This window comes from Oncorhynchus nerka, linkage group LG3 (genome assembly GCF_034236695.1).
Source record: "Oncorhynchus nerka isolate Pitt River linkage group LG3, Oner_Uvic_2.0, whole genome shotgun sequence".
In the NCBI taxonomy this organism is placed as follows: Eukaryota; Metazoa; Chordata; class Actinopteri; order Salmoniformes; family Salmonidae; genus Oncorhynchus; species Oncorhynchus nerka.
In genome coordinates this window covers 17677685-17701667 of record NC_088398.1, presented here as the reverse complement: position 1 = coordinate 17701667, position 23983 = coordinate 17677685, and the positions used below count along the sequence as shown (strand labels likewise).

At 43.6% G+C, this 23983-nt stretch overlaps 1 protein-coding gene across 1 annotated transcript; it reads left to right on the top strand.

Annotated features, from left to right (window-relative positions):
• Positions 1-313: 313 nt before the first annotated feature.
• LOC115103059 (immunoglobulin superfamily DCC subclass member 3-like) lies at positions 314-17922 on the top strand. Its single transcript, XM_029623662.2, has 13 exons — positions 314-1734; positions 2493-2637; positions 2726-2856; positions 3444-3581; positions 3951-4109; positions 9281-9446; positions 9597-9847; positions 10076-10240; positions 10524-10712; positions 10912-11028; positions 13117-13246; positions 13432-13558; positions 13673-17922. The coding sequence occupies exons 1-13, from the start codon at positions 1407-1409 to the stop codon at positions 13787-13789; spliced, it is 2163 nt and encodes a 720-aa protein (XP_029479522.2). The 5' UTR covers positions 314-1406; the 3' UTR covers positions 13790-17922.
• The last annotated feature ends 6061 nt before the right edge of the window (positions 17923-23983 follow it).

Sequence of the window (23983 nt, the reverse complement as noted above, 5' to 3'; positions counted from 1 at the left end):
CTCTCTCTCTCTCTCTCTCTCTCTCTCTCTCTCTCTCTCTCTCTCTGTCTCACACACACAACACACACACACACACACACACACACACACACACGCTTGGAGAATGAAGCTGTCACCAGTGCACACAGTGTGTGGTGCTCACCACTGAGAGAGGCAGTCTGACTTTTCACAGGGTCTCATTGTGGGGTAGAGTTAGGGCTTTCAGGCTGTCTGCTCTTGCTCAATGAAACTGGCCATTTATCAGTGTGTGATTCCCAGCCTAGCGCTATAAACCCAGCCAAGCAGTAATCCAGCGTCCTCTTTTTCCCCTCTTAATCTCTCATTAACAACCCTGTTATTCAGCTGTAATTAAGGTGTTATTAAGAACACAAGGGCCTGGATTATGTCCAACATCTAGTTGGGCAGAGATGCACAACTTGGTTTACAAAGTTTGGTTCTTTTTACGTTTAAAAAAAAACGTAACCTTTACTTGATATTTCAATATAAAGGAGCTGTAGGGAAAAAGAGGAATAATGGAAAATACATTAAACAAGATACAAAATGCCAGTAGAGAATGGCTCGTAATGGTAGATTCCTCAGAACTCTAAAACACACTGTTTATTTCTTATAAATCTATCCACCAAGAAAGGTGCTTCACAATATTTCCCCAGAACCAGATGGCCATATATTGTCGGTATTGGAAGCTCCTAAACTTGCTCACTATCTAGAAGCTATATTTTACAACGGTGATCTAACACTGTGATATGTGCTTAAGGCACTACACAAAACCGATAGTTAGGTTGTTAACAGAGAATAATTTATGAAAAAAGTCCACTTAAATCGATGATATCAGCACTTTGGTGGCTTCATCAGCCATCTTTCAGTGTCTTCCTCCCCCCACCTTAACGTTGAGTGGGCATCGTAAAATGTGGTCTTCAATTCGTTCATGACTCTATAAACGGAGGAGCACCACCCCTGGCCCTTCTCTGCTTCTTGAGGTTAACATTGTAAAGCTTGCAGGCAGGGAGAGTTTCAACCTCTGGCCCTCTGAAGGCTCTGTACTGGAATCACTGATTGATTGGTGTAGTAGTGTAATAGTAGGTGATAGGTCATATTCCTATGTCGGTTCAGTTTCAAGAGTATTTTTTTGTGTGTGTGTGTGTGTGTGTGTGTGTGTATGTGTGTATGCAATCATTATTATCATCCTCATTCTCATCTTCATCATTGTCATTTTTCAACAGCCCTCTTACTTTCATCATTGTCCTCTTCTTCATCATCAACACCACCACCACCACCACCACCATCATCATCAGATGCTCCATTCTGTCCTGAGGATCTCCCTTGTCAACTTCATCAGCCCTCTTACCTCCATCATCATCATCCTTATCATCTAAATGGAGGAGAACTTCAGCAGTACCTGACCTCCCATGCTCCTCTTCTATCTCCCAGTGTTGGGCAGAGCCTCTGAGCTGGCCTTCCTGAAGGAGCCCAATGATGTCATCGCCGTGCGTGACCGGCCCCTGATGCTGGACTGCCAGGTAGAAGGGGAGGGGCCTATCTCTGTGATGTGGCGGCGCAATGGAGTGTCCGTTCCCACCGGGCCGAAGGCTAGCGTGTTGGCCAACGGAACTCTCCTGATCAAGAGCTTCCAGAAGAGGAAAGAGAGCAACGAGACGGACGCTGGGGAGTATGACTGTGCTGCCCAGAACCACTATGGCATGTTGATCAGCCGCAAGGCCAGGGTTCAGCTGGCATGTAAGTTATACACACACCACAGACACGCACAGGCACATATACATATTGGAGTGCTCACACACACACATTAATAGTCATACATAAGACAGATGATACACATACTGTATACTGTAAGAGTCATGTGTTACACATTACATGGCATGCAGCAGTTATATGTCAACTCTTTGAAATGGCTAGCAAGCCATTGAAGTGAACATAACATCTCACATAAACCGGCTCCCATGCTGGTCAAGACATTCTTTATGTGTGTTCATTCATTTGATACTGCCCATTGTGCCTTTAAATCATACCTGTCTGCTTTAATCCTCCCTTCCCACTCCTTCCTCCATTATTTGACCAGCCCCCCAGTTGGGACTGAACATTAATAACCACAGCACCTCCCCCCACTCTAAACCCCCCACTGAGTGGACAACCTTTCATTCACTCACTCCCCTGACCCCTCCCTCTGGCCAAATAAAACCAGAACTGGGCTGTTGGGGGCTGGGAGATGCAGGGGGTTGTGGGTAAACCAGCAGGATTATGGCTCTTGGGAGGATTGGTGGTGCTCCCCTCAGGGAAAGGGGTTACCATGGAGATTCACAACGGCAAAACGCCCTACCCGTATTGATTACAAAATCCCATAGGTTGTTGGGCAGTTGTTCTAAGCCTATCAGAAAGACCTGTCTCCAGGGACTTTGTTGTTTTCGGGTTCTAGGACATTGAAAACGGTCTTGGATATGCCTATTTAAAATCTCTGATCTATTTTCTCTCACACACAGCTCTCCCTAAGTTCCACATACACCCAGAGTCCATGTCGGTGGATGAGGGTGGCGTTGCCAGATTGACCTGCCAGGTGAACGGAATCCCAGAGGCCAGCATCTCCTGGGAGAAAAACAGAACTGCTGTGAATACTGACGATAACAGGTAACACACACACACACACACACACACACACACACACACACACACACACACACACACACACACTATAATTCTCCTTTCCTGTATTCAGGTACACCATCCTGCCCACAGGGATCCTGCAGATAACCGGTGTAAGGCGGGCTGACAGTGGTGTGTATCGCTGCGTAGCCACCAACATCGCTAACACTCGCTACAGCCATGAGGCCCAGCTCACTGTCACTGGTAAGAGAAGCTGTCCTTTCTGAGTCTGTATGTGTCTGCTAATGTGTTGTTACCATGCTGTGTTGTAATGTGTTGCTGCCTTGCTATGTTGTTGTCTTATGTCTCTCATTTATGTAGTGTTGTGGTGTCTCTCTTGTTGTGATGTGTGTTTTGTCCTATATTTCTATTTATTTATTTATTTATAATCCCAGCCCCGTCCCTGCAGGATACCTTTTTCCTTTTGGTAGGCAGTCATTGTAAATAAGAATTTATTCTTAACTGACTTGCCTAGTTAAATAAAGGCTAACATTTTTTTATTTAAATAATAACAAATATGCCCATAGATTTGTGCATTTACTGTATTTTTGCCTCTTCATCATTTCCTGTCTTCTCTCTCTCTCTCTCTCTCTCACTGTCTCTCTCTCTCTCTCACTGTCTCTCTCTCTCTCTCTCTCTCTCTCTCTCTCTCTCTCTCTCTCTCTCTCTCTCTCTCTCTCTCTCTCTCTCTCTCTCTCTCTCTCTCACTGTCTCTCTCTCTCTCTCTCTCTCTCTCTCTCCATCTCTCTCTCTCTCTCTCTCCCTCTCTCTCTCTCTCTCTCTCTCTACAGTGGCAGCTCCACGGATCTACAAGGAGCCGGTGATTCTGTCGGGTCCTCAGAACCTGACCATCACTGTGCACCAGACCGCCATCTTGGAGTGCATCGCCACTGGCAACCCTCGACCCATCGTGTCCTGGAGTCGGCTGGGTAGGGCTGTGCTCCCTCTCACTCTACATCACTGTCCCCTCTCACACACCCTACATCACTGTCCAAACCCAATACCAGATCCTTCTACCACAGAGAGTATTGTCTCATAACATCAATTTGTTATCGCTAACAGGTAAAATCAATTTGTTATTGTCACCTTTGTGACACCTTTTAGGATTACAGAAGTGACAGCAAACATACACATGATATAAGACTTCAATGTGGCCTTGGTAGTCAGACATTGACTGATTGCCGCCTTAATATTGTTGAGTAGTTCTGTGCTAAATAGATCATCCATGTTTGCTACAGATGAGACCTTCAGCTCTCTAACTCTCCCCTCTTTCTCTTTATCTCTCTCTTCTCCTCCAGACGGGCGCTCCATCGGGGTGGAGGGTATCCAGGTGCTGGGTACGGGGAACCTGATGATCTCAGATGCCAACTTGCAACACTCTGGGGTATATGTGTGCTCTGCTAACCGCCCTGGCACCAGGATGAGGCGTACTGCGCTGGGCAGACTGGTGGTGCAGGGTGAGTCGTAGTACCCATCAATCTCACACCAAACACACTAGTATTAACCCTCACACCCCAAGCACACACAATGCAATGTTGGCTTTGTTGATACAGCACTTTTCAGATCTCCCACCCCAATATGTATCCCCCACCCACCATTACCAGCCTCCAGGAAACCACTCAAGCATCATCTCAACAGACCGGTGTCTCCCAGGCCTATGCTGAATGCACCCCTAGCCCCTACCCCGAAAACACTCCTCTAGATCTGAAATGAGTTGATAGGTAGAAAAAACATGTTAGACATTCCACCCAGCCAATCAGGAGACAAGTTGAAGCTATTAGCATCTGGTTGAACCCTATGTGATCTTTCCAGATCTACAGAAGAGGCTGGGGGTCAATTTGGAAATTCATCTCAAGTCTCCCTCAGGGGAAAACCTCACTCTCCCAGGGCTCTGTTTTGGGGGGTAGAGATAGGGGGAGGGATGGGGAGATGGAGAGAGAGAGGTAATAAGCAGGATGGAGGATGGTGGGGATGCTGGGGTTATTTTAGGAAGGTCAGGCTATATTAAACTTTGGTAGATTTCACAATGACCTTAAGGGTGAACTGACATCCCCCAACTCTTCTGGTCACCTTTGACCTCCTGGCACGGGGCCTTAGTGTTCTGCTTTTGGCCAACATTTTCTTTTGATATTGGCGTTGATATTGGGCTCCAGCTGGACAAAGATGAAGGAGGAGATACCGTTTATTGGTGACCCTCCCTTATATACCTACCTCTCGGCTCTACCTATTTTAGCTCTTAATACCTTGTTTTATACTATAGCATCTTAATGGTGGTTCATCCCACGGATTCAACTCACAATTATGCTTACACAAATATAAACTCAGAGTAACACTCAAACACAAACACACTCAAATTTGAGTTTCAGAGTGAGTGTGTTCATAGTTGGAGTGTTTAGTCAGGTGATACTTTCCTGTACATCAGTAATACACTGCCGAATGGCACAGTAGTACACACATTTGTACATGTATAATGGTAGCTGGTGTTAATGGCTGAGTCTATCTGCTTGTCCTCGCCACCCAAATCAATCAATCAATATCTGCTTTCTGTGTCTTTCAAAATCAGGATCTGGCATAGCACCCTTATTGGGCTTGGTGAATATATTCATTCATTTTTTTGATTGATGTTGGAAAAGGAACAAAGAGCATAACTTGATTTGAAAACAAAGAGATCAAACCATCAATAGGTTTGGAGGAGTACAATTGCAGTCAGCGTTCATATGCAGATATGAATCGGTTTAGTTTCCCTCGCTTTTTCATAACTTGATCAACACATGTATGTGTTGCACGTTACATGTATGTGTTGCATGTTACATGTATGTGTTGCATGTTACATGTATGTGTTGCATGTTACATGTATGTGTTGCATGTTACATGTATGTGTTGCATGTTACATGTATGCGCTGTATGTTACAGTGTGGATACCATTTCTGCTCATTCTAAAACCACTCATACAGTTAATGTGGGGGTAGATATCAACAATCCAGTCCATAATGTTAACACCATCTATATCAGGGACTCAGGCTATACCCAAATCTAACATCAATAAAACATACCATGTGAATTATATTTAACTCAATCACTTGATATCTCACGTCAAATACCATCTGCCTCAATGTGCCTGAAAATCTCCCAAGTTTACTGATTCTACTTGAACTTGACCATTTTTACCTTCTGCAGACCTTTTCAGTCTTATGAAGTCAAGTTAGGGCCTGTCTGGGCTGGCTTTGCATATTATGGGATGCCCTTTCAGACCTCATCTCCCTGGTTGCGTCTGCCTCCTGCCCCCCCCAACTAATTTGGGGTGCTGGCTGCTGGGGGTCATAAATTGGCTGCACCAGGGGACCACCTGACCAGGACAGATGCAGGCCACAGTTAGACAAAGGCTGCATAGCCGCCATCTGTGGTGGCCATTAATGGACATTTCTGGAGGGTTTGATAATAAAACAATTGTGGAAAATCAAAACAAAAGAGGAGAATCAAGTTTGGAATGTTAAAGTGGAACTTACAAACAAGCATTCTAAGAAGCCTTTTTAAACTTCAAATAGACTACAAGTGCATTGCAGGAAAGTTTTTCTGCCACCGGGTGATCAAATTAAGATCCTACATCTGTAGGTTGACAGAGAGAAAAGGAGAGCTATAGGGAGAACAGATACAGAATAAATTGTGAAACAGAGAACTGAAAAAAGACAAGATATAGAAACAGAATAAAACAGACAGTGCTAGCAAAGCCCAAGTGCCCGGAGGAGGCGGAGCAGAGTGATGGTGCCAGAGTGAGGGATCACCTCTGACCTCCCACCCCTAACCCTCTTCCTGCAGGCCCTAAGGAAATTATGCATGAGATGGTTGGGGGTGGGGTTTAAGTTTTGGTGGCTGGGGGTGGGGCTATGCTGGGGGTTTGGGTGCTATAGGCCTTTGATTGGCAGGCCTTGATGGAGCAGAGACAGTCCCTGCTCCACCTCCCTGGCCTGTGGGGACACTTGTCTTTGTCACAGCTGCAGGCGACAGACACAGGCAAGGCCAAGTTCAGGGGACAGAGGCCACCGAGTGCCAGACAGACACACAGAAGGGCTCAGGACACAAAGGGACACGACAGCCATTGTGTGTTTGCAAAACAGCTTATTCTAAGGGACGTCTATGTGTAGGCCTACAGGCCATTCCCATGGCTTCTGGTTAGCATCCTCATGCATAGAGAAAGCCATGAGTCACTTTCATTCACACCTTCTGAATATGTGCATAATATTCCAGGGAAGATAGGACAATTCACTATTGCCAGGTGGTGTTTGATTGGGACCTATGTGTCGTGAACTTTCTCATGATGGAAGTTATGTTCGATTTTAGCCACGTCATGGTCATCTCATTGTATTGTTCTGATTACACTGGAATCAGGTTTACAGAGAGGGAAGCATATTCAGTATATTTCAGGTTTAGTTCTGTATGAGAAATGGTGTGAAACAGTTGAAAACCAATCTATGACTATGATTGCTTTTCATGATTGAGGACCTAAATGTGTGTGTGACCAGGATGCTGAAGTCGACAATATTCAATAAGAATCACAGCAACATGCAGGAACACAGAAAACTCTAGATCGTCCAGCCACACCGTTGGTAGACAAACAGCCAGACAGAGGGACAGGCAGACCCACATAAAAGCATTCACTGCAGGTTTCTCCTCTAGTTCATTGAAATAATAGGAACCACTAACCATCATTGAAATAACAGGGCTTGAATGCATCTCTACTCTAAATATATGGCCTCACCCAAGTTCAAGTGTGAATGGCACTGTAGCCCAGGAGAGAGAGATGCTAGAGGGTAGATTCATTACCCGAACTTCCCCCAAATGCAGTAGTATGGAGCAGCCCCCATTCACTCTCACAATGGGAGCCATCTTTTTTGCTCTCAAATGAGCAAACCTGCACTCTCACCCTAACCACAGTCTCCCTTCTCCCCCTCTTCTCTACCCCATCGGTCCCTTCTGCAGAGGGGCAGGCTGGGACAGCTGGGGAGCTCTCTCTGCAAACAGAATGACAATGACAATGACAATGACCCTGACTGCCATTCTGTCACCAGGCTCTCACACACACCCACCATTGATTGAGTGGTTTACTCTAACTCAATTTCAGCTCTCCACACTGCTGGAGCTGAAGTGAAATACACACTTATTAAACACTTATTCTAGACTGTTTGGAGTACTCCTGTCAGTCTAGGCATAAGGAATTGGAAAGTTTGTTGCTGATGGAAATCTCTAGAGGGCCATTTATGGCAGCTTAATGTTTCAACTTTCCTTAAACCAATATTTGGCCATCAGGTGGATTTCTGTTCTGGAGATGGAAGAAAAACTGTTAGGGAGATTAAACGTGTTCCTGTGGTTATATAAAAACGTTTAACACAATTTGTTGTCATATCCAAGTTCTGCTACCCTGGGAACCCTAACAGATATATATCTCATCAATATCCTCAAATCTCCACAAGATTAAACCAAGCATTTATGTTTATCTTTTCGGTACACAAGCTTTAGAGGCCCAGCTTGTATGTCATCTTTTATTTTCCTGTCCCTTGTTAATGCAAAGAGATTGAGGCCCAGCGCCCTGGTTAGAAAAAGAATCCATCCCTGCCATTGATTGATGGCCACCCCAACCCCCCATGCCCCCAGCCCCTTCACCCCTACACCCCCCACCCCACCTCCCTCTCCTCTTGGTCCGCTTTTCCCAGAGTCCTGACAATGGATTTGTGAGCTGGCTAATTTTTACGAGGGGGGTGGGGGTAGTAGTAGATCAATGAGATGCGTGTGGAGGGGGAGAGGCCTGAGGTTTTTGCACACAGACATTATGCCATTGTGGCAGCAAGACTGCCTCTGTGTCCCACCCTGTGTCCCTCTCCACTCGGGTGTCACGAGAGGGACGGACAGGGGTGTCGCTTTAATTTGGGGACGAGATGCTGCTGTCATGGATCATGAACTTGATTTTGGACTCCTTGTTTTGGCATATGCTCAGTTGGAGTCCGAGTTTGGACCTTAATGTTCTTATCTCGTTGGAGATGTGTTGGCTTTTCTTGTTTGGGGATTATTTGGGGATTTGGATTCAGAGGCAAACACTCAGTCTGACCACAGAAAACACAGAACAGAATGAAATTTCATCCTTTTCAAGTTCTTTGAGTAACTTTCGACAATTTGAGCACAAACAGGGTATACAAAATATTGAGTGAACCCTAGAACTTAAATCAAGATTGTATCTCTTGTACACTGTCCATTAGCCCAAACATAATTTTGGCAAATTGAGAGCTCATCTTAGTCTCAGCCAGAATGGTCAGAATAATGTCAAGTCCACCTGTGTCAAGTGCATTGCTTAAACATCTATGCTGCCCTCTACTGTGCTTTATAGTAATTGCAAGACATAGGCAACACTGCACAGCCACTGAGCCCGATAATGGCAAACAGTATCTCATTCTCTATTCATCTCCCTCTGCACCCCCTCTCATTTAAATGAAATCGAAATAAACTACATAATGTAGATATTGCCAAGCAGACTTTGAGACAATACAAGATGGTGGAACATTCCATCACATACATTAATTATATAGCACGTAGCGAAATAGGAGAAGCTCACTCTCTTTTTCTTTCTCTCTATTCCCAGCTCCTCCTGAGTTTTTGCAGTGGCCGCAGTCTGTCTCCAGACCAGCAGGGAGCAGTGCAGTGTTCACCTGCATGGCCCAGGGAGTCCCCGAGCCTCACCTCATCTGGCTGAAGAACGGCAAAATCCTGACGCCTGGTGACAATGTCAAGCTCACCAACAATAACAGGTACAGTAGTTAGTATGCTTTTACTCATCTACATATACTTTTAGATCTGCAAATATAAGATTCAAATGAAACATTAAGTAATGTTATTAATAGATTCATTACACCACCATTATTAGTCACTCCAACTCTTAACAATTACCCCCCCTACAGCACGCTGGCGGTGACGCGCATCACCACGGATGACGAGGCCATCTACCAGTGTATTGCTGAGAACAGCGCTGGCACCAACCAGGCCAGTGCCCGCCTGGCCCTCACCCAGTCCACGGAGTTGCCCGAGGCCCCTCAGGACCTGACGGCCACGGCCCTGTCCCCCACCACTCTACAGCTCACCTGGGCCCAGCCTGCCCCAGAAGTCACCGACGGCATAATCGGATATGTGCTGCACATCCGCATGTTGGGCGGTAAGGAGGCTGTTATAATATAATACAACTTCATTGTCCAAAGTGAATCGTATATTTTTGCTTTCTTATGTAATTCTTATGGAGAATTTAATTTTAAAAATCCAGACAGTTATGCATCTAGAGCTTCTAGTAATACTCTAGTAGGACACAAGACTGCCTCTTTTTAATACCTTCCTCTCGTAAGATGCAAAGATGATGACCTCACTTCCTGTTTGCTGTCCCCTCCAGAGCCAGACAGCAGAGAGCTGCAGGAGGCTGTCAGTAAGTCCACCTTCCAGCATGACTTCACCACCCTGGAGCCTGCCACCACCTACTCCATCTACCTCAAGGCCTACTCCCCTCTGGGAGCCAGCCAGCAGTCCAGCACTGTGGTGGCTACAACACTAGGGGGCGGTACGTCATGTAGATGTCATGAAATGAGAGGAGATAAGCAGTTGCATATCAGAGTGACTAATGTCTCATGCACCTATATTTGTATTTGTTCATCTCTTTTATTTTCCTCACCTTTCTATATTTGACTGTTTCTGCAAAATCTTTCAGTTTTTCACATTTAGTTTGTTTATTCGAAGCCTTACTCATCTCTTTCCCTGTTCTCTATCTGTCTTCTCATGTTTGGAATTCAATTTGTATGTTAATCCGCTCATCCTCTCTGTCCCTCCCCTCTTTCCCCTCACAGTACCCAGTTCTCCCAGTTTCTTCACCAAGGTGCTGAACAAGACGGCCATGCAGGTGTTCTGGGAGCTGCCCAGTAAGTCGGGCAAGGTAGAGGGCTTCAAGCTGTCCTACCGCGAGGTCCCCCAGCCCAACTTCCAGGGACAGGAAGTATTTCCCGGTCACATCAACACCCACACCATCTCCCATCTAGGTAAGTGATGAGGTAGCATACTACTAACCACTGTCACTGCAGGGTCTCAGATTGCAATGACTCACACAAAGCAGACATTTTCAAAATGTGGAGTGCCGGTACTGGTACCAAAAGGACCTTTGAAATGGAATGAATGTAACTGTGTATTAGGGTGTCGCTTTCTATGGTTGATTTTCCTACCTGGCCATCTCTGTTTCAGAACCCACTGCTGTGTATGAGATCCAATTGGTGGCCTACAACGGCAATGGGGACGGCACTGCCAACAAGCGTCTGGTTTCACTGGCTGAGAGTGGTACCAGCGCCAAGACCAGCTCCGGTGAGACACAAACACTGACCTTTAAGCTGATTTAGGATCAGGACCCTATGTGTAACTGTCAGTGTAAAATGGTACTGTCAAACATACTACACCAGGGGGCGATGTGGAGCAATGATGCTGTCTTGTTAGTATGAGTGTCAGGGGTACATTTAAAAGAAAAATGTATCTAGAGCAATTAGGGTTAAGTGCCTTGCTCGAGGGCACATCAGCAGATTTTTCACCTAGTCGGCTCAGGGATTTGAACCAGCGACCTTTCAGTTACTGGCCCAACACTCTTAACCGCTAGGCTACCTGCCGCCCTGTAGAGTTGCAAAGGAAGGGTATATGGAAACGTTCAAAGTTGACCAGTTACCTACCAGAATTTTTGGTAACTTTCAAGATTTGTATGTCATTTATCAAAAGACATCTAGAGGCCGTTGGATACTTTAGATTATCACAGATGTCCGTAGTTATCGGTGGCCCTCTCTCTGGCAAGATCACATGTAAAATAATTAAGTAAGGTGATTTAAAAAAAAAAAAGAATATTGAATGACAAAGCTGTACAACATTATCCTAAATAAAAACTATCAACTTAGTGAATACCATTAGTAATATGAGGGTTTCATAATGAAATATCCTTTCCATATTTTTTTCCACACTTTTATTTATTTGACTATTTCAAGATGTATTTGCTGTTAATGTTTTGGCGTCAGACTGGTGGCAGATGTGAAAAAAGTCAATGTTGGAAGAGTTGCAAAGTTAATTGAAAATAATGCCGCTGTTGATTAGATGCTTTTTTTCAGCAATTTTTTCATGAACCATATGTTCTATCTGCTAGAAACTCATGGAGAATATGGACACAGATATAAGAAGTTGTTCCCTCTCCTTGTTCGGGCGGTGTTCGGCGGTCGACATCACCGGCTTTCTAGCTGCCACCGATCCATGTTTCATTTTTCCTTTTGTTTTGTCTGTTTTACACACCTGGTTACCATCTCATGATTATGTTCTTTACTTAAACCTCTGGTTTCCCTTTCTGTTTTGTGCGTGATTGTCTTTCGTGTGTTGGAGTTCGTATCCTGTTTTGTATTTGTTTTATAATGGGATTTTTGTTCCGTTCTCGGATGGAGTAAACACAGGGGTTTTACTCTTACCTGTGTCCTGCGCCTGACTCCTTCGCTGTCCTCTAGATAGACTCTGACAGTTTGACACGTGTTCTGCTCAGTAAACACAGTGGTTTTACTCTTCCCTGTGTCCTGCGCCTGACTCCTTCGCTGTCCTCTAGATAGACTCTCACAGTTTGACACGTGTTCTGCTCAGTAAACACAGGGGTTTTACTCTTACCTGTGTCCTGCGCCTGACTCCTTCGCTGTCCTCTAGATAGACTCTGACAGTTTGACACGTGTTCTGCTCAGTAAACACAGTGGTTTTACTCTTCCCTGTGTCCTGCGCCTGACTCCTTCGCTGTCCTCTAGATAGACTCTGACAGTTTGACACGTGTTCTGCTCAGTAAACACAGTGGTTTTACTCTTCCCTGTGTCCTGCGCCGGACTCCTTCGCTGTCCTCTAGATGGACTCTGACAGTTTGACACGTGTTCTGCTCAGTAAACACAGTGGTTTTACTCTTCCCTGTGTCCTGCGCCTGACTCCTTCGCTGTCCTCTATATAGACTCTGACAGTTTGACACGTTTTCTGCTCAGTAAACACAGTGGTTTTACTCTTACCTGTGTCCTGCGCCTGACTCCTTCGCTGTCCTCTAGATAGACTCTGACAGTTTGACACGTGTTCTGCTCAGTAAATACAGTGGTTTTACTCTTCCCTGTGTCCTGCGCCTGACTCCTTCGCTCTCCTCTAGATGGACTCTGACAGTAAATCTCTTTAGTTCATCTTTCGGATCACAGAAAGAACATCTCAGTGTGTGTCAAGTATATACACAAGGACAATATTTGCCTCATGATATTAAAGGTAAAGCAGATCGCTGTATCGACACCACAGATGGTGTGAGTCGTGGCACTTATGTGTGTGTGCGTGCATTTGTGCGTGTGTATGTGTATGTGTATCCCGCTACTGTTTTTCCACTAACAAAACCCATTTTTGTGCGTATTTGTCCAGGTGGGCAGAGCCCATGTAACTGCAAGCAGGAGGATGAGGGGTCCATGACTGGCATTGTGGTGGGAATCCACACTGGTATGGCATGTATCATATTCTGTGTGCTGTTCCTCATGTTTGGCTACCGCCGCAGGTAAGCAAGCACTTTTTGGTATATAATAATAAAATATATAATAACAGAATATGTTTTGAATATGGTTTTAGTGTAATAACTTTGGATTTGAATGTGTACATTGCTTTATTTATTATTGCCTGGATATTGAGTCACTGACTCGAGGACATGGGTCTCATTCCATGTTTGAATGCTTCTCTCCCCAGCTTCTTCTGCAGGAAGGGGACCCAAGATGGCTGGTCAGGGCCCCGAGGAGGAGACAGGAACCAGCGGGCTGGCCCACCTAAAGAGGGGGTGATCCGCATGCCCGAGGTCATTGAATTAGTGCCTCAGGTAAGGAGCTGTAATATGCACAATTCTACACCATACACACTCACAGTTCTAGCTTTCTGTGTCCTATGGAGTGGTTAGTATAATAATAACCATCCTTCTCTTTTCTGCCTGTAGAGATGTGACTCTATCACTGCTCCAGTGATGGTTGTTAAGGGTCAAGACCCCCCAGCGCAGTGCCAAGTCCTCATCGAGCAGCCCCCACCATGCCAGCCTGGCACAGGCACTGGCTAAAGCACCCAAACACCACTCCACTTACCTCCCCCAACCCCAGTCCCTGAGAAATGAATGGCTGTTCTATGGTTCCTCCACCTCACCTGCCCACCAACGCCTTAGCCATAGTCTGCCTATTGCAGCGTCCAGCCGTAGTTCTAGCAGTGAATGAGAGAGAGAAATTGAGAATGAAACTGAGAGTAAGAGATGATGTGTTGAGAACTTCTGTTGAATGTGCAATACCACAAAGGAAAAAATGTATTTTATAATAGCTTCAAGTAAAAGTAGTACCAATGTAGTCATGAGTAACTATTGGGATGTTAGCCCCATTTCTGTCTTGTGTCTTTTACACCAAAGCTGAAAGCCTTATTTTAGCATTTTATTTTTATTTCCATGGAAATGTATTGGTAGCCATAGAGGAAATGGGCACAGACCATTTATTATTCAAAATGACTCATTAGGTAAAATGCTGCTGGCTCATCTCTGAAGATAACTGCAATATGACTATATTCCTTATATTTTCTATGTGGTATTGGACATTGTGCATCTTCTTAAAACCAAAACTCATAAATAGCTTCATTTTATGTCATTTTAAGTTAAGTTAGGTTCTGATAGATATACTGAGGCCTTTTACCAGTTTGAACAGTGAACGTGGCTCTCAGATGATTAGATGTTGAGCTTGAGTCAATGGATGAGATAGAAAGTCTATTAGTCTTACATTGGGGCCAGTACCAAAGTGATTTCTCTGTTCAGCTTGTGATACAGTAGATATAGGTGAATGTTTTCAGTCGCTTGGTGTTCTCTGGTTAGCTCCACAAGATTGTACCTCGGGGCTACGTAACGTGGTCAGCTTTAGCCTTGCCGAACCTGACTGAGTTGATTGTTTGACTGAGTTGATTGTCTCACCGTGTTAGCCTTGAGGCGGTCCGGGGTCGAGGGATCACAGATTCAGCCATTTTTGTTCAACCCCCTATCCCAAACTCTTTGTTAACTTTCTGCTCCCCCACCAAAACGTTTTACCTCCAAAGATAGCTACCTCAGCCTGACGAGAACGTCAGAGCTATCAAGGTAACCATTTTGCCTGTCGTGCTGCTGGTCAAGCATACCTACCTCAACCAAAAGGGTACTTCTGTGCCCCCTTTTCCTTTTCTTTTTGGGTGCCAATGCCAGTCCTGTGCCAGCTGCCAATCCTTCTGTTCAGAGGGTGGTACACTCTTTCGATTCCTTCTTGTCAAGAAAAGGAGGAGGCCTTGGATCGTGATTGAATGTCACTAGGCCCATCTTCTACCCAGAATGTAACTGGTTGGATCTGTGGGTTTGCCAGTTCACTTATGTTGTTTGACATTGTATAATTCCTGATCGCTGATTTTCTGCTTTAATCGCCTGCCTGCTTCTAATCCTGCTATTGGGACTCACCTTGTCCAAATCCTGAACGTCTGCCTTAATTTAAAGCGGTTCATTCAGAGTTGGGTCACTTCAGCTACTGATATGCAGTATGGAAGCACATGGATATGATTCAAGTACATATTCTACCTCAGACTCAGCAGCTTCACAAACGGGTGATGGAGAGACAACCATCATTGATGATGTCACAACAAGCTGTCTCGGAGCCCAGCTGTGGAGCACCACAAGAACAACAGACATGTCTCCTCAGTCAAACAGGGAAAGCGAGATGAATGTCTCTTTATTAAGGCACCACCTGCTGCTGCCAAACACCATCTCGTCTCGCTGGAGGAAGACATGACTCAGAAACGTGGAACAGGAAACAAAGTTGGAAGCCTGACAGAAAGTGAGCGATAAATATGAACGCACAGCATTTTTTAAACTTTGAACATTGCATGAAAGTATGGACATTAAGGAATATAAAGCCCAAGTTTCACCATTCTGTTATGGATGAATTTGCTGACTATTTTGCCCTTTCCTGCAGAATTCCAAAATGTAATTAGTTAGAAATGTATATTGTTGCTGAGACGGCCATTTTCAGGAAGCTTTCTGTCACCTACCCAAAGGTGATACCTTTGTTGTCATGGGAAAATTCTGTTCAGCAGACCATGGTTAACTTTCTCGAGTGACTAATTTGTCTTGTATTTTGTCTTCATGTCTATTCATATTCAATTCTTACCTCACACTTACCGCACGAATGACACTAGCTTTTACCGTAGACCGCTGTTTCAACAAATATTTCCAAATATACTATGAAAACCAAGTCGAACGATATCCAAAGATGAATGATTGTTACGGTTTTCAGTCTTTCCTCGATTAACCTTTTAAAAAAAAGTTGTTTTCAGGTGGGTTCCTGTTTTAAGGGGCTGCCATTAGCCAATGACGAGACAAACTAAGAAACACAAACAGCTTACATAAACAGCTTACATAAACCAAAAAAAACTCATTACAAAGATAATTCAAGAAACCACCTGTAACACTGTAAAATGTTCACAGATAGGTTTTCACGTGTCTCACTGGCAGACCACTTGAGGCATGGAATTCTACATATTTTCAGTTTCTATTCAACATAACATTTTACTTTGAAAACCGAAAATGGGATATATATTTTCATATATTGTTACAAATAACTGTCCTTTGAATTATAGAAATACTATAACCATATTCTAACATTTTAAATAACTTCTGTTCCATTTATTAATGACCTAACCACAGGAATAGCCGTGTTGTGATAGAGCAACTACTGAATATAATTCCAGTCAATTTGTTGGAGATACTCGGGCAATTATCCATCAATCACAAGAGGATTCCATGTTAGTACATTTGTTTTCAGATCCTCCAAATATATTGTGTTGTAACTGTTTGAATGGCTGTGAAAAACTTAGTCTCACTACAAGTTTATGTCTCTGTTTTGTGTGGATGTCCATCTTTCATTGCCAGTTTCTGAATCTAGTATTCTGTGCAGAATTGGACTAGCTACCGCTACATACCCTAACAAAGTCACATAGTGCCACTGTCCTCAAGGTTTTAGTTCAACTGTATCACTGATACCATCCTTTTTGAATTTTTTTACTGTGAATAACTTATCTACCATTTTTGGGGGGCAGTATGATAAGTGTGATACCAAAAGGAAAAATGAAAAACATTATGGTCAATATTTTATTATTTGAATAACAAGACATAAGTTGACCCAATATTTCTTTGAACAAAACTAAAAATTATTTTAAAAAATGATATGCTTTTCTTTTTATAGAACATTTCTTCTTCATTCATTTTATAAATGTTCCCTCTCGAGGTTGTCCTGCTGCGTATGAGAAACCTTGCCAAAATGAAGATGTTCCTTTTTAAAATGTTATTATTGTTATTAATATTATAATTATTGCCATTAATATTATAATTATTGCCATTTTTGGATTCACTCCTTTCATTTTGATTTCATATTGGTTGGCTCGTTTTGTTTCTGTTTTATTTGTAGTTGAAGGATGTGAACATGTTTGATAGAAATGTGAGAATTCTAAATAGAATGGTGTGTTGTCAGAAAAAGGTTGTGTAAAAAACGGTATTTTGACATTGAAGGAATGATACCTCAAACTGTCTTGTATTCTCCAAATGGATATTTCCTCTCTTAACTCCTTTAGCAGCAGCTCAGCCACAACCATGTTAAGTTCATTTGCAAAGATGGACACTTGCCATACTAAAGTAAGCCATATAGGAGTTTTCCTAAGCCATAATTTACACTACTGTCGTGTATTACAGTCCATACTTTGATATCAGGTCACTGAATTTGAACCTATCAACTGAGTACAGTATTTCTTGATGCCAGACGCACAACCTACCTCTTGCTAAACATTTACACATAATACAAAACACCTGAAATGTAGAGAAGTAGTGAATGAATGCTAGAACCAATGAAATAAAGAAATGCTTTAATGTAAACTGCTTTTAAACTAGTTACAGACCAGATGAAAGAGAGGAAGACGTGTATGTGTACCATTATAGCACAACTAGAGACCCCTACAAATGGATCATTGTTTGGTTAATAATTGAATTGATCTAAGATCACATTGTAGTTGTTTTTGTCCCTGACCTTTGAACCGTAGGCCTCTGGTTGATATGACTGTTTGAATATGTCAACTGTTTCTTTACGTTTTTTCCTTCTTTCAACTGAAATGACACCTGTAAACCAAATAAAACTAGGATCATTATGTAGACATCCGTCTTCCTGGAGAGTTCATTTATAATGTGGCTGATACCCTTATAATGAATGAAAGTTGAAATGTATTAACACGATTCAAATGTTCATAGCTTCCAAGTACCTTTATTGGCGATTCAAATATATGTATTGTAGACTTTTATCAAAAAGCTATACGCCAGACCTGAACCAGCTCAAATGTGAATATTATAATGAAATGGGTCATGTTAACACTGATTTAATTTCAAATAAGTATTGCCTGGTTTCAACCAGTCAACCCTGTTGAATGAATTACATCATAAATCATGCCTTTTTTCAGAGGCAGTGACTTCCCTAATGAAAGGTTATTCAGAGTGTGGGTTTGATTGAATTCCAGCCCCAGTGACATACTGTAGATCTACTCTATGAAATATAACAGTTCAACACGTAGTTAAAAAAGTCATGTCAAATATAGCAGTGAGCAGGGAGTTCACAGGATGACAGAAAGGACACAAGAGGAGTTGGATAACAAAGCCAGCAGTCTATCATGTTGGAACTATCTTTTATGTGCAATCATGAGCCAAAATACAACATCTGGAGTGAATCTGACATGGTTTATGAGGAAAAGATGATTTTGAGCATTAGCATTACATATGCAAAGAATGAGTCATTAATAGTTTCCCTATTTTTTGAGATATCAACACCAAATTCAGTGTGGTTCATTTTAGCGACATCCATGATAGAGATACCTAGTTTAAAGTTGATAGGCCACTGTGGAGTGGATTTAAAGTGGTTTAAATGGACACATAAAATCAGATTTTTGATTTGTCAATAACCCAGCCATATTTTGACCAATCCCATAGCTTTCTCAAACTAAGTAAAGACATGTACCATGGGCCTACATTACAAAGGTGGTGTCTTCAGGTCCTATGGTTCATGAAAATAAGATGCTGAAGTATTGTTAGCAGCATCTACTGATATACTCTGATGTTGATTTTGTCCACGCTCACCAGATGCGATCAGGACACGCAGGTTGAAATATCACTCTGAACCAACTATATTAATTTGGGGACAGGTCGAAAAGTATTAACCATTTATGGCAATTTAGCTAGCTAGCTGTTGCTAGCTGATTTGTCCTAGGATATAAACATTGGCTTGTTATTTTACCTGAAATGCACAAGGTCCTCTTCTCCGACAATGAATCCACAGATTATTGCGGTAGAGATACTCTTAATGATCGGCTATGAAAAGCCAACTGACATTTACTCCTGAGGTGCTGACTTGTTGCACCCTCGACAACTACTGTGATAATTATTATTTGACCGTGCTGGTCATTTATGAACATTTGAACATCTTGGCCATGTTCTGTTATAATCTCCACCCAGCACAGCCAGAAGAGGACTGGCCACCCCTCATAGCCTGGTTCCTCTCTAGGTTTCTTCCTAGGTTTTGGCCTTTCTAGGGAGTTTTTCCTAGCCACCGTGCTTCTACACCTGCATTGCTTGCCGTTTGTGGTTTTAGGCTGGGTTTCTGTACAGCACTTTGAGATATCAGCTGATATAAGGAGGGCTATATAAATACATTTGATTTGATTTGAGATAAAAGGGTAAACCGAGTTCGTTTCTAGTAATCTCTCCACATTCAGGCTTCTTCTTTAGACTTTATATGGCGGTTGGCATCCAACTTTAAGGTGCAATACCACTACCAACTGGCGTGGAATGTGAACCTCAGTTCCTCTTTCAATCAACCACAATCAACCACAACGCTCGTGCAAGCGGTGTGGTCAGCATATGAGCGTTGTAACGTCTGCTTCCAACTCACACCCTAAAAAACACGTAGATCCCCTGAACGCAGCTCACTTTCCAGCCCACTTTCCAGCACGGTGGCTAAGAAAAACTCCCTAGAAAGGCCAAAACCTAGGAAGAAACCTAGAGAGGAACCAGGCTATGAGGGGTGGCCAGTCCTCTTCTGGCTGTGCCGGGTGGAGATTATAACAGAACATGGTCAAGATGTTCATAAATGACCAGCATGGTCAAATAATAGTAATCACAGTGAACAGGTCAGGGTTCCATAGCCGCAGGTAGAACAGTTGAAACTGGAACAGCAGCACGGCCAGGTGGACTGGGGACAACAAGGAGTCATCATGCCAGGCAGTCCTGAGGCATGGTCCTAGGGCTCAGGTGCTCCAAGAGAAAGAAAGAAAGAAAGAGAGAATTAGAGAAAGCATACATATATTCACACAGGACACCGGATAAGACCGGAAAATACTCCAGATATAACAGACTGATCCTAGCCCCCCGACACATAAACTACTGCAGCATAAATACTGGAAGCTGAGACAGGAGGGGTCAGGAGACACTGTGGCCCCGTCCGATGATACCCACGGACAGGGCCAAACAGGCAGGATATAACCCCACCCATTTTGCCAAAGCACAGCCCCCACACCACTAGAGGGATATCTTCAACCACCAACTTACCATACTGAGACAAGGCTGAGTATAGCCCACAAAGATCTCCGCCACGGCACAACCCAAAGGGGGGCGCAAACCCAGACAGGAAGACCACGTCAGTTACTCAACCCACTCAAGTGACGCACCCCTCCTAGGGACGGCATGGAAGTGCACCAGTAAGCCAGTGACTCAGCCCCTGTAATAGTGTTAGAGGCAGAGAATCCCAGTGGAGAGAGAGGAACCGGCCAGGCAGAGACAGCAAGGGTGGTTCGTTGCTCCAGTGCCTTTCCGTTCACCTTCACACTCCTGGGCCAGACTACACTCAATCATAGGACCTACTGAAGAGATGAGTCTTCAATAAAGACTTAAAGGTTGAGAGCGAGTCTGCGTCTCTCACATGGGTAGGCAGACCATTTCATAAAAATGGAGCTCTACAGGAGAAAGCCCTGCCTCCAGCTGTTTGCTTAGAAATTCTAGGGACAATTAGGAGGCCTGCATCTTGTGACCGTAGCGTACGTGTAGGTATGTACGGCAGGACCAAATCGGAAAGATAGGTAGGAGCAAGCCCAAGTAATGCTTTGTAGCTTAGCAGTAAAACCTTGAAATCAGCCCTAGCCTTAACACGAAGCCAGTGTAGGGAGGCTAGCACTGGAGTAATATGATACAATTTTTTGGTTCTAGTCAGGATTCTAGCAACCGTATTTAGCACTAACTGAAGTTTATTTATTGCTTTGTCCGGGTAGCCGGAAAGTAGAGCACTCCTGTGTTCCAATGGCACGTTGTGTTAGCTAATCCAAGTTTATCATTTTAAAAGGCTAATTGATCATTGGAAAACCCTTTTGCAATTATGTAAGCACAGCTGAAAACTGTTGTTCTGATTAAAAATAAATAAAAATAATGTGCCTATGCTGCATCACATTAGTGGAAACCAAGATTGTTCTCAGGGAAGGCCTGGTTGTAGCTAGATACACCACATGACCAAAAGTATGTGGACAGCTGCTCGTCAAACATTAATATGGAGTTGGTTCCCCCTTTGCTGCTATAACAGCATCCAACCTTCTGGAAAGGCTTTCCACTAGATGTTGGAACATTGCTGCGGGGATTTGCTTCCATTCAGCCACAAGAGCATTAGTGAGGTCGGGCACTTTATGTTCATCATATGTTCAGGTGTTCGACTTCATATGTTCAGGTGTTCGATGGGGTTGAGGTCAGGGCTCTGGGCAGGTCAGTTAAGTTCTTCCACACCGATGTATGCTGTAGCGTTAAAATGTCCCTTAACTGGAACTAAGAGGCCTAGCCCAAACTATGAAAAACAGCCGACACCATTATTCCTCCTCCACCAAACTTTACAGTTGGCACTATGCATTGGGGCAGGTAGCATTCTCCTGGCATCCACCAAACCAGATTCATCCTTGGACTGCCAGATAGTGAAGTGTGATTCATCCCTCCAGAGAACACATTTCCACTACCCCAGAGTCCAATGGCGGCGAGCTTTACACCACTCTAGCCGACGCTTGGGATTGCACATGGTTATCTTAAGCTTGTGTGGTTGCTCGGCCATGGAAACCCATTTCATGAAGCTCCCAAGGAACAGTTATGGTGCTGACGTTGCTTCCAGAGGCAGTTTGGACCTGGTAGTGAGAGTTGCAAATGAGGACAGACTATGTTTACGTGCTATACGCTTCAGCGCTCAGCTGGGGAGAAACTTTGATGGTACTGGCGACAGCTTAATTATCAAGGAGGAGTGTGTGTGTGTGTGTGCGTGCGCTAATGTAATGCATCATTGTTATTTTCCTAATGTGAATCCTTGAATCTAATCACTCGGCAGGGTGTTGTATGAGAGTCTGTTTCTTCCAAAGCACAGCCTGGCCTTCCACACTCTGCCTTCTTCAGCTGACACCGAGTATCAATCAAACTCAACAGCAAGTATTCTGAATGTACATGTTGTTCCTACAACCTCCTCCAACGGCAGACAGTGCACTTTTCTAGTTTGTAAGTGCAAGACTGCTGTCAATCACTTCCTTACTGTATGCACAGTGCATGATTGGGATATAGTCTGCACTCACACCTACACTTTTTGTCACCATTTTGTTTTAGATAGTAGTATGGAAATTATGAAATGAGATTATTCCTATGAAAGATCTTAGCACATGTTTCTTATGTGTGTCAGATGGTATGACGAATCCTTCTCATGGCATGCAGTAATGATTCCTTTCATCTCCATGTTCACACATTCATGTTCTCACTTCCCACTGTGTCACGTCCTGACCTTAGTTCCTTTTTTATGTCTCTGTTTTAGTTTGGTCAGGGCGTGAGATGGGGTGGGCATTCTATGTTGTTTTTCTATGTTTTCCATTTCTGTGTTTGGCCTGGTATGGTTCTCAATCAGAGGCAGCTGTCGATCGTTGTCTCTGATTGAGAATCATACTTAGGTAGCCTGTTTTTCCCATTTTGGTTGTGGGTGATTGTTTCCTGTCTCTGTGTCTGCACCAGACAGAACTGTTTCGGTTTAGTTCGGTGGTTGACGTTTTTGTATTTTTCAGTGTTCTGTTAAAATAATGATGAACACGTACCACGCTGCACCTTGGTCCTCACCTTCTTCCACCTACGACGTTCGTTACACGCTGGGAAAAAAACGTGTTGAATCAACTGTGTTTCCACGTCATTTCAACAAGAACATTCAATGTGATGACGTTGACTCAACGTGGAAAACTAGATTTGCAAAAAGTCATCAACAAAAAGGAAATTAGTATTACTTTTCACCAAACTTTGAACCTAAATCCAATGATATTGTGACATTTTTTTGTTGATTTCACATTGAATTCACATTACAACTCAACCAAATGTAAATCAAAACTGGACGTTGAAATGATGTCTGTCCCCGGTGGGCTTTTACCCATAACTAGCTGGGAAGGAGGAGACATTTCATATTCCGGTCTTCCAGGACAGTCTTCCAAGCCTCTGGGAGAATTCCTCAGCATATCCCTTGAGCCTGGTGCTCTCTTCCCTTCTTGGAATATAATAATCAAGAGACAACAAAAAGCACGCACACGCTCGTGCTTGCACATGCACCCACTCACCACCTGCCCTTTTTAATGAGCAGCCTCATCCTGATGTCAGCACATTGTGAACGTGTATGCTTGTATGTGTGTGAATGAAGCAGGATAAGTCTGACAGTATGGCTCTTTGAACTGGATGGGGAGCCATTATAGAGACCTTCCAGTAGATAAGAGGGCTGTTCTGTTCCTGTTTAACTAAACCCTGTCAGCTCAGCACACCTCTTCTGCCTCCATGGACCACAGGATGGCTGTTACCCCCACATGTCACTAACACTGGCAGCTATGATAGATTCATTGATTTTTAATTTACACTGGTTTCCTCCATCTCTTCCTTTATCTCTCTCAAGCTCTATTTTCACAGTGATTATTCATGATATGATTCATTAATATAGACCACATGGAGCATTCAATAAATGTGCAACTTCTGTGACTTCTGGAAGATTTAAACCCACTTAACCCCTAACTTCTCCATGTTTTCACCATCATTGTAAAGCCCTAGTTATTTTGTCGCTTTGACAAAGTCATTCCTGAAGATGATTATTTATTCACTGTTCACTGGACCTGCTGTTTTGGACTCTCTCTCCACCGCACC

Excerpts from the sequence above, each read along its gene's own strand:
- LOC115103059 (XM_029623662.2), top strand. The coding sequence starts at position 1,407 with ATGCTCCTCTTCTATCTCCCAGTGTTGGGCAGAGCCTCTGAGCTGGCC. Across the intron at positions 2,638-2,725 it reads GTGAATACTGACGATAACAG|GTACACCATCCTGCCCACAG; the intron begins GTAACACACACA and ends TCCTGTATTCAG. Across the intron at positions 11,029-13,116 it reads CAGCGCCAAGACCAGCTCCG|GTGGGCAGAGCCCATGTAAC; the intron begins GTGAGACACAAA and ends GTATTTGTCCAG.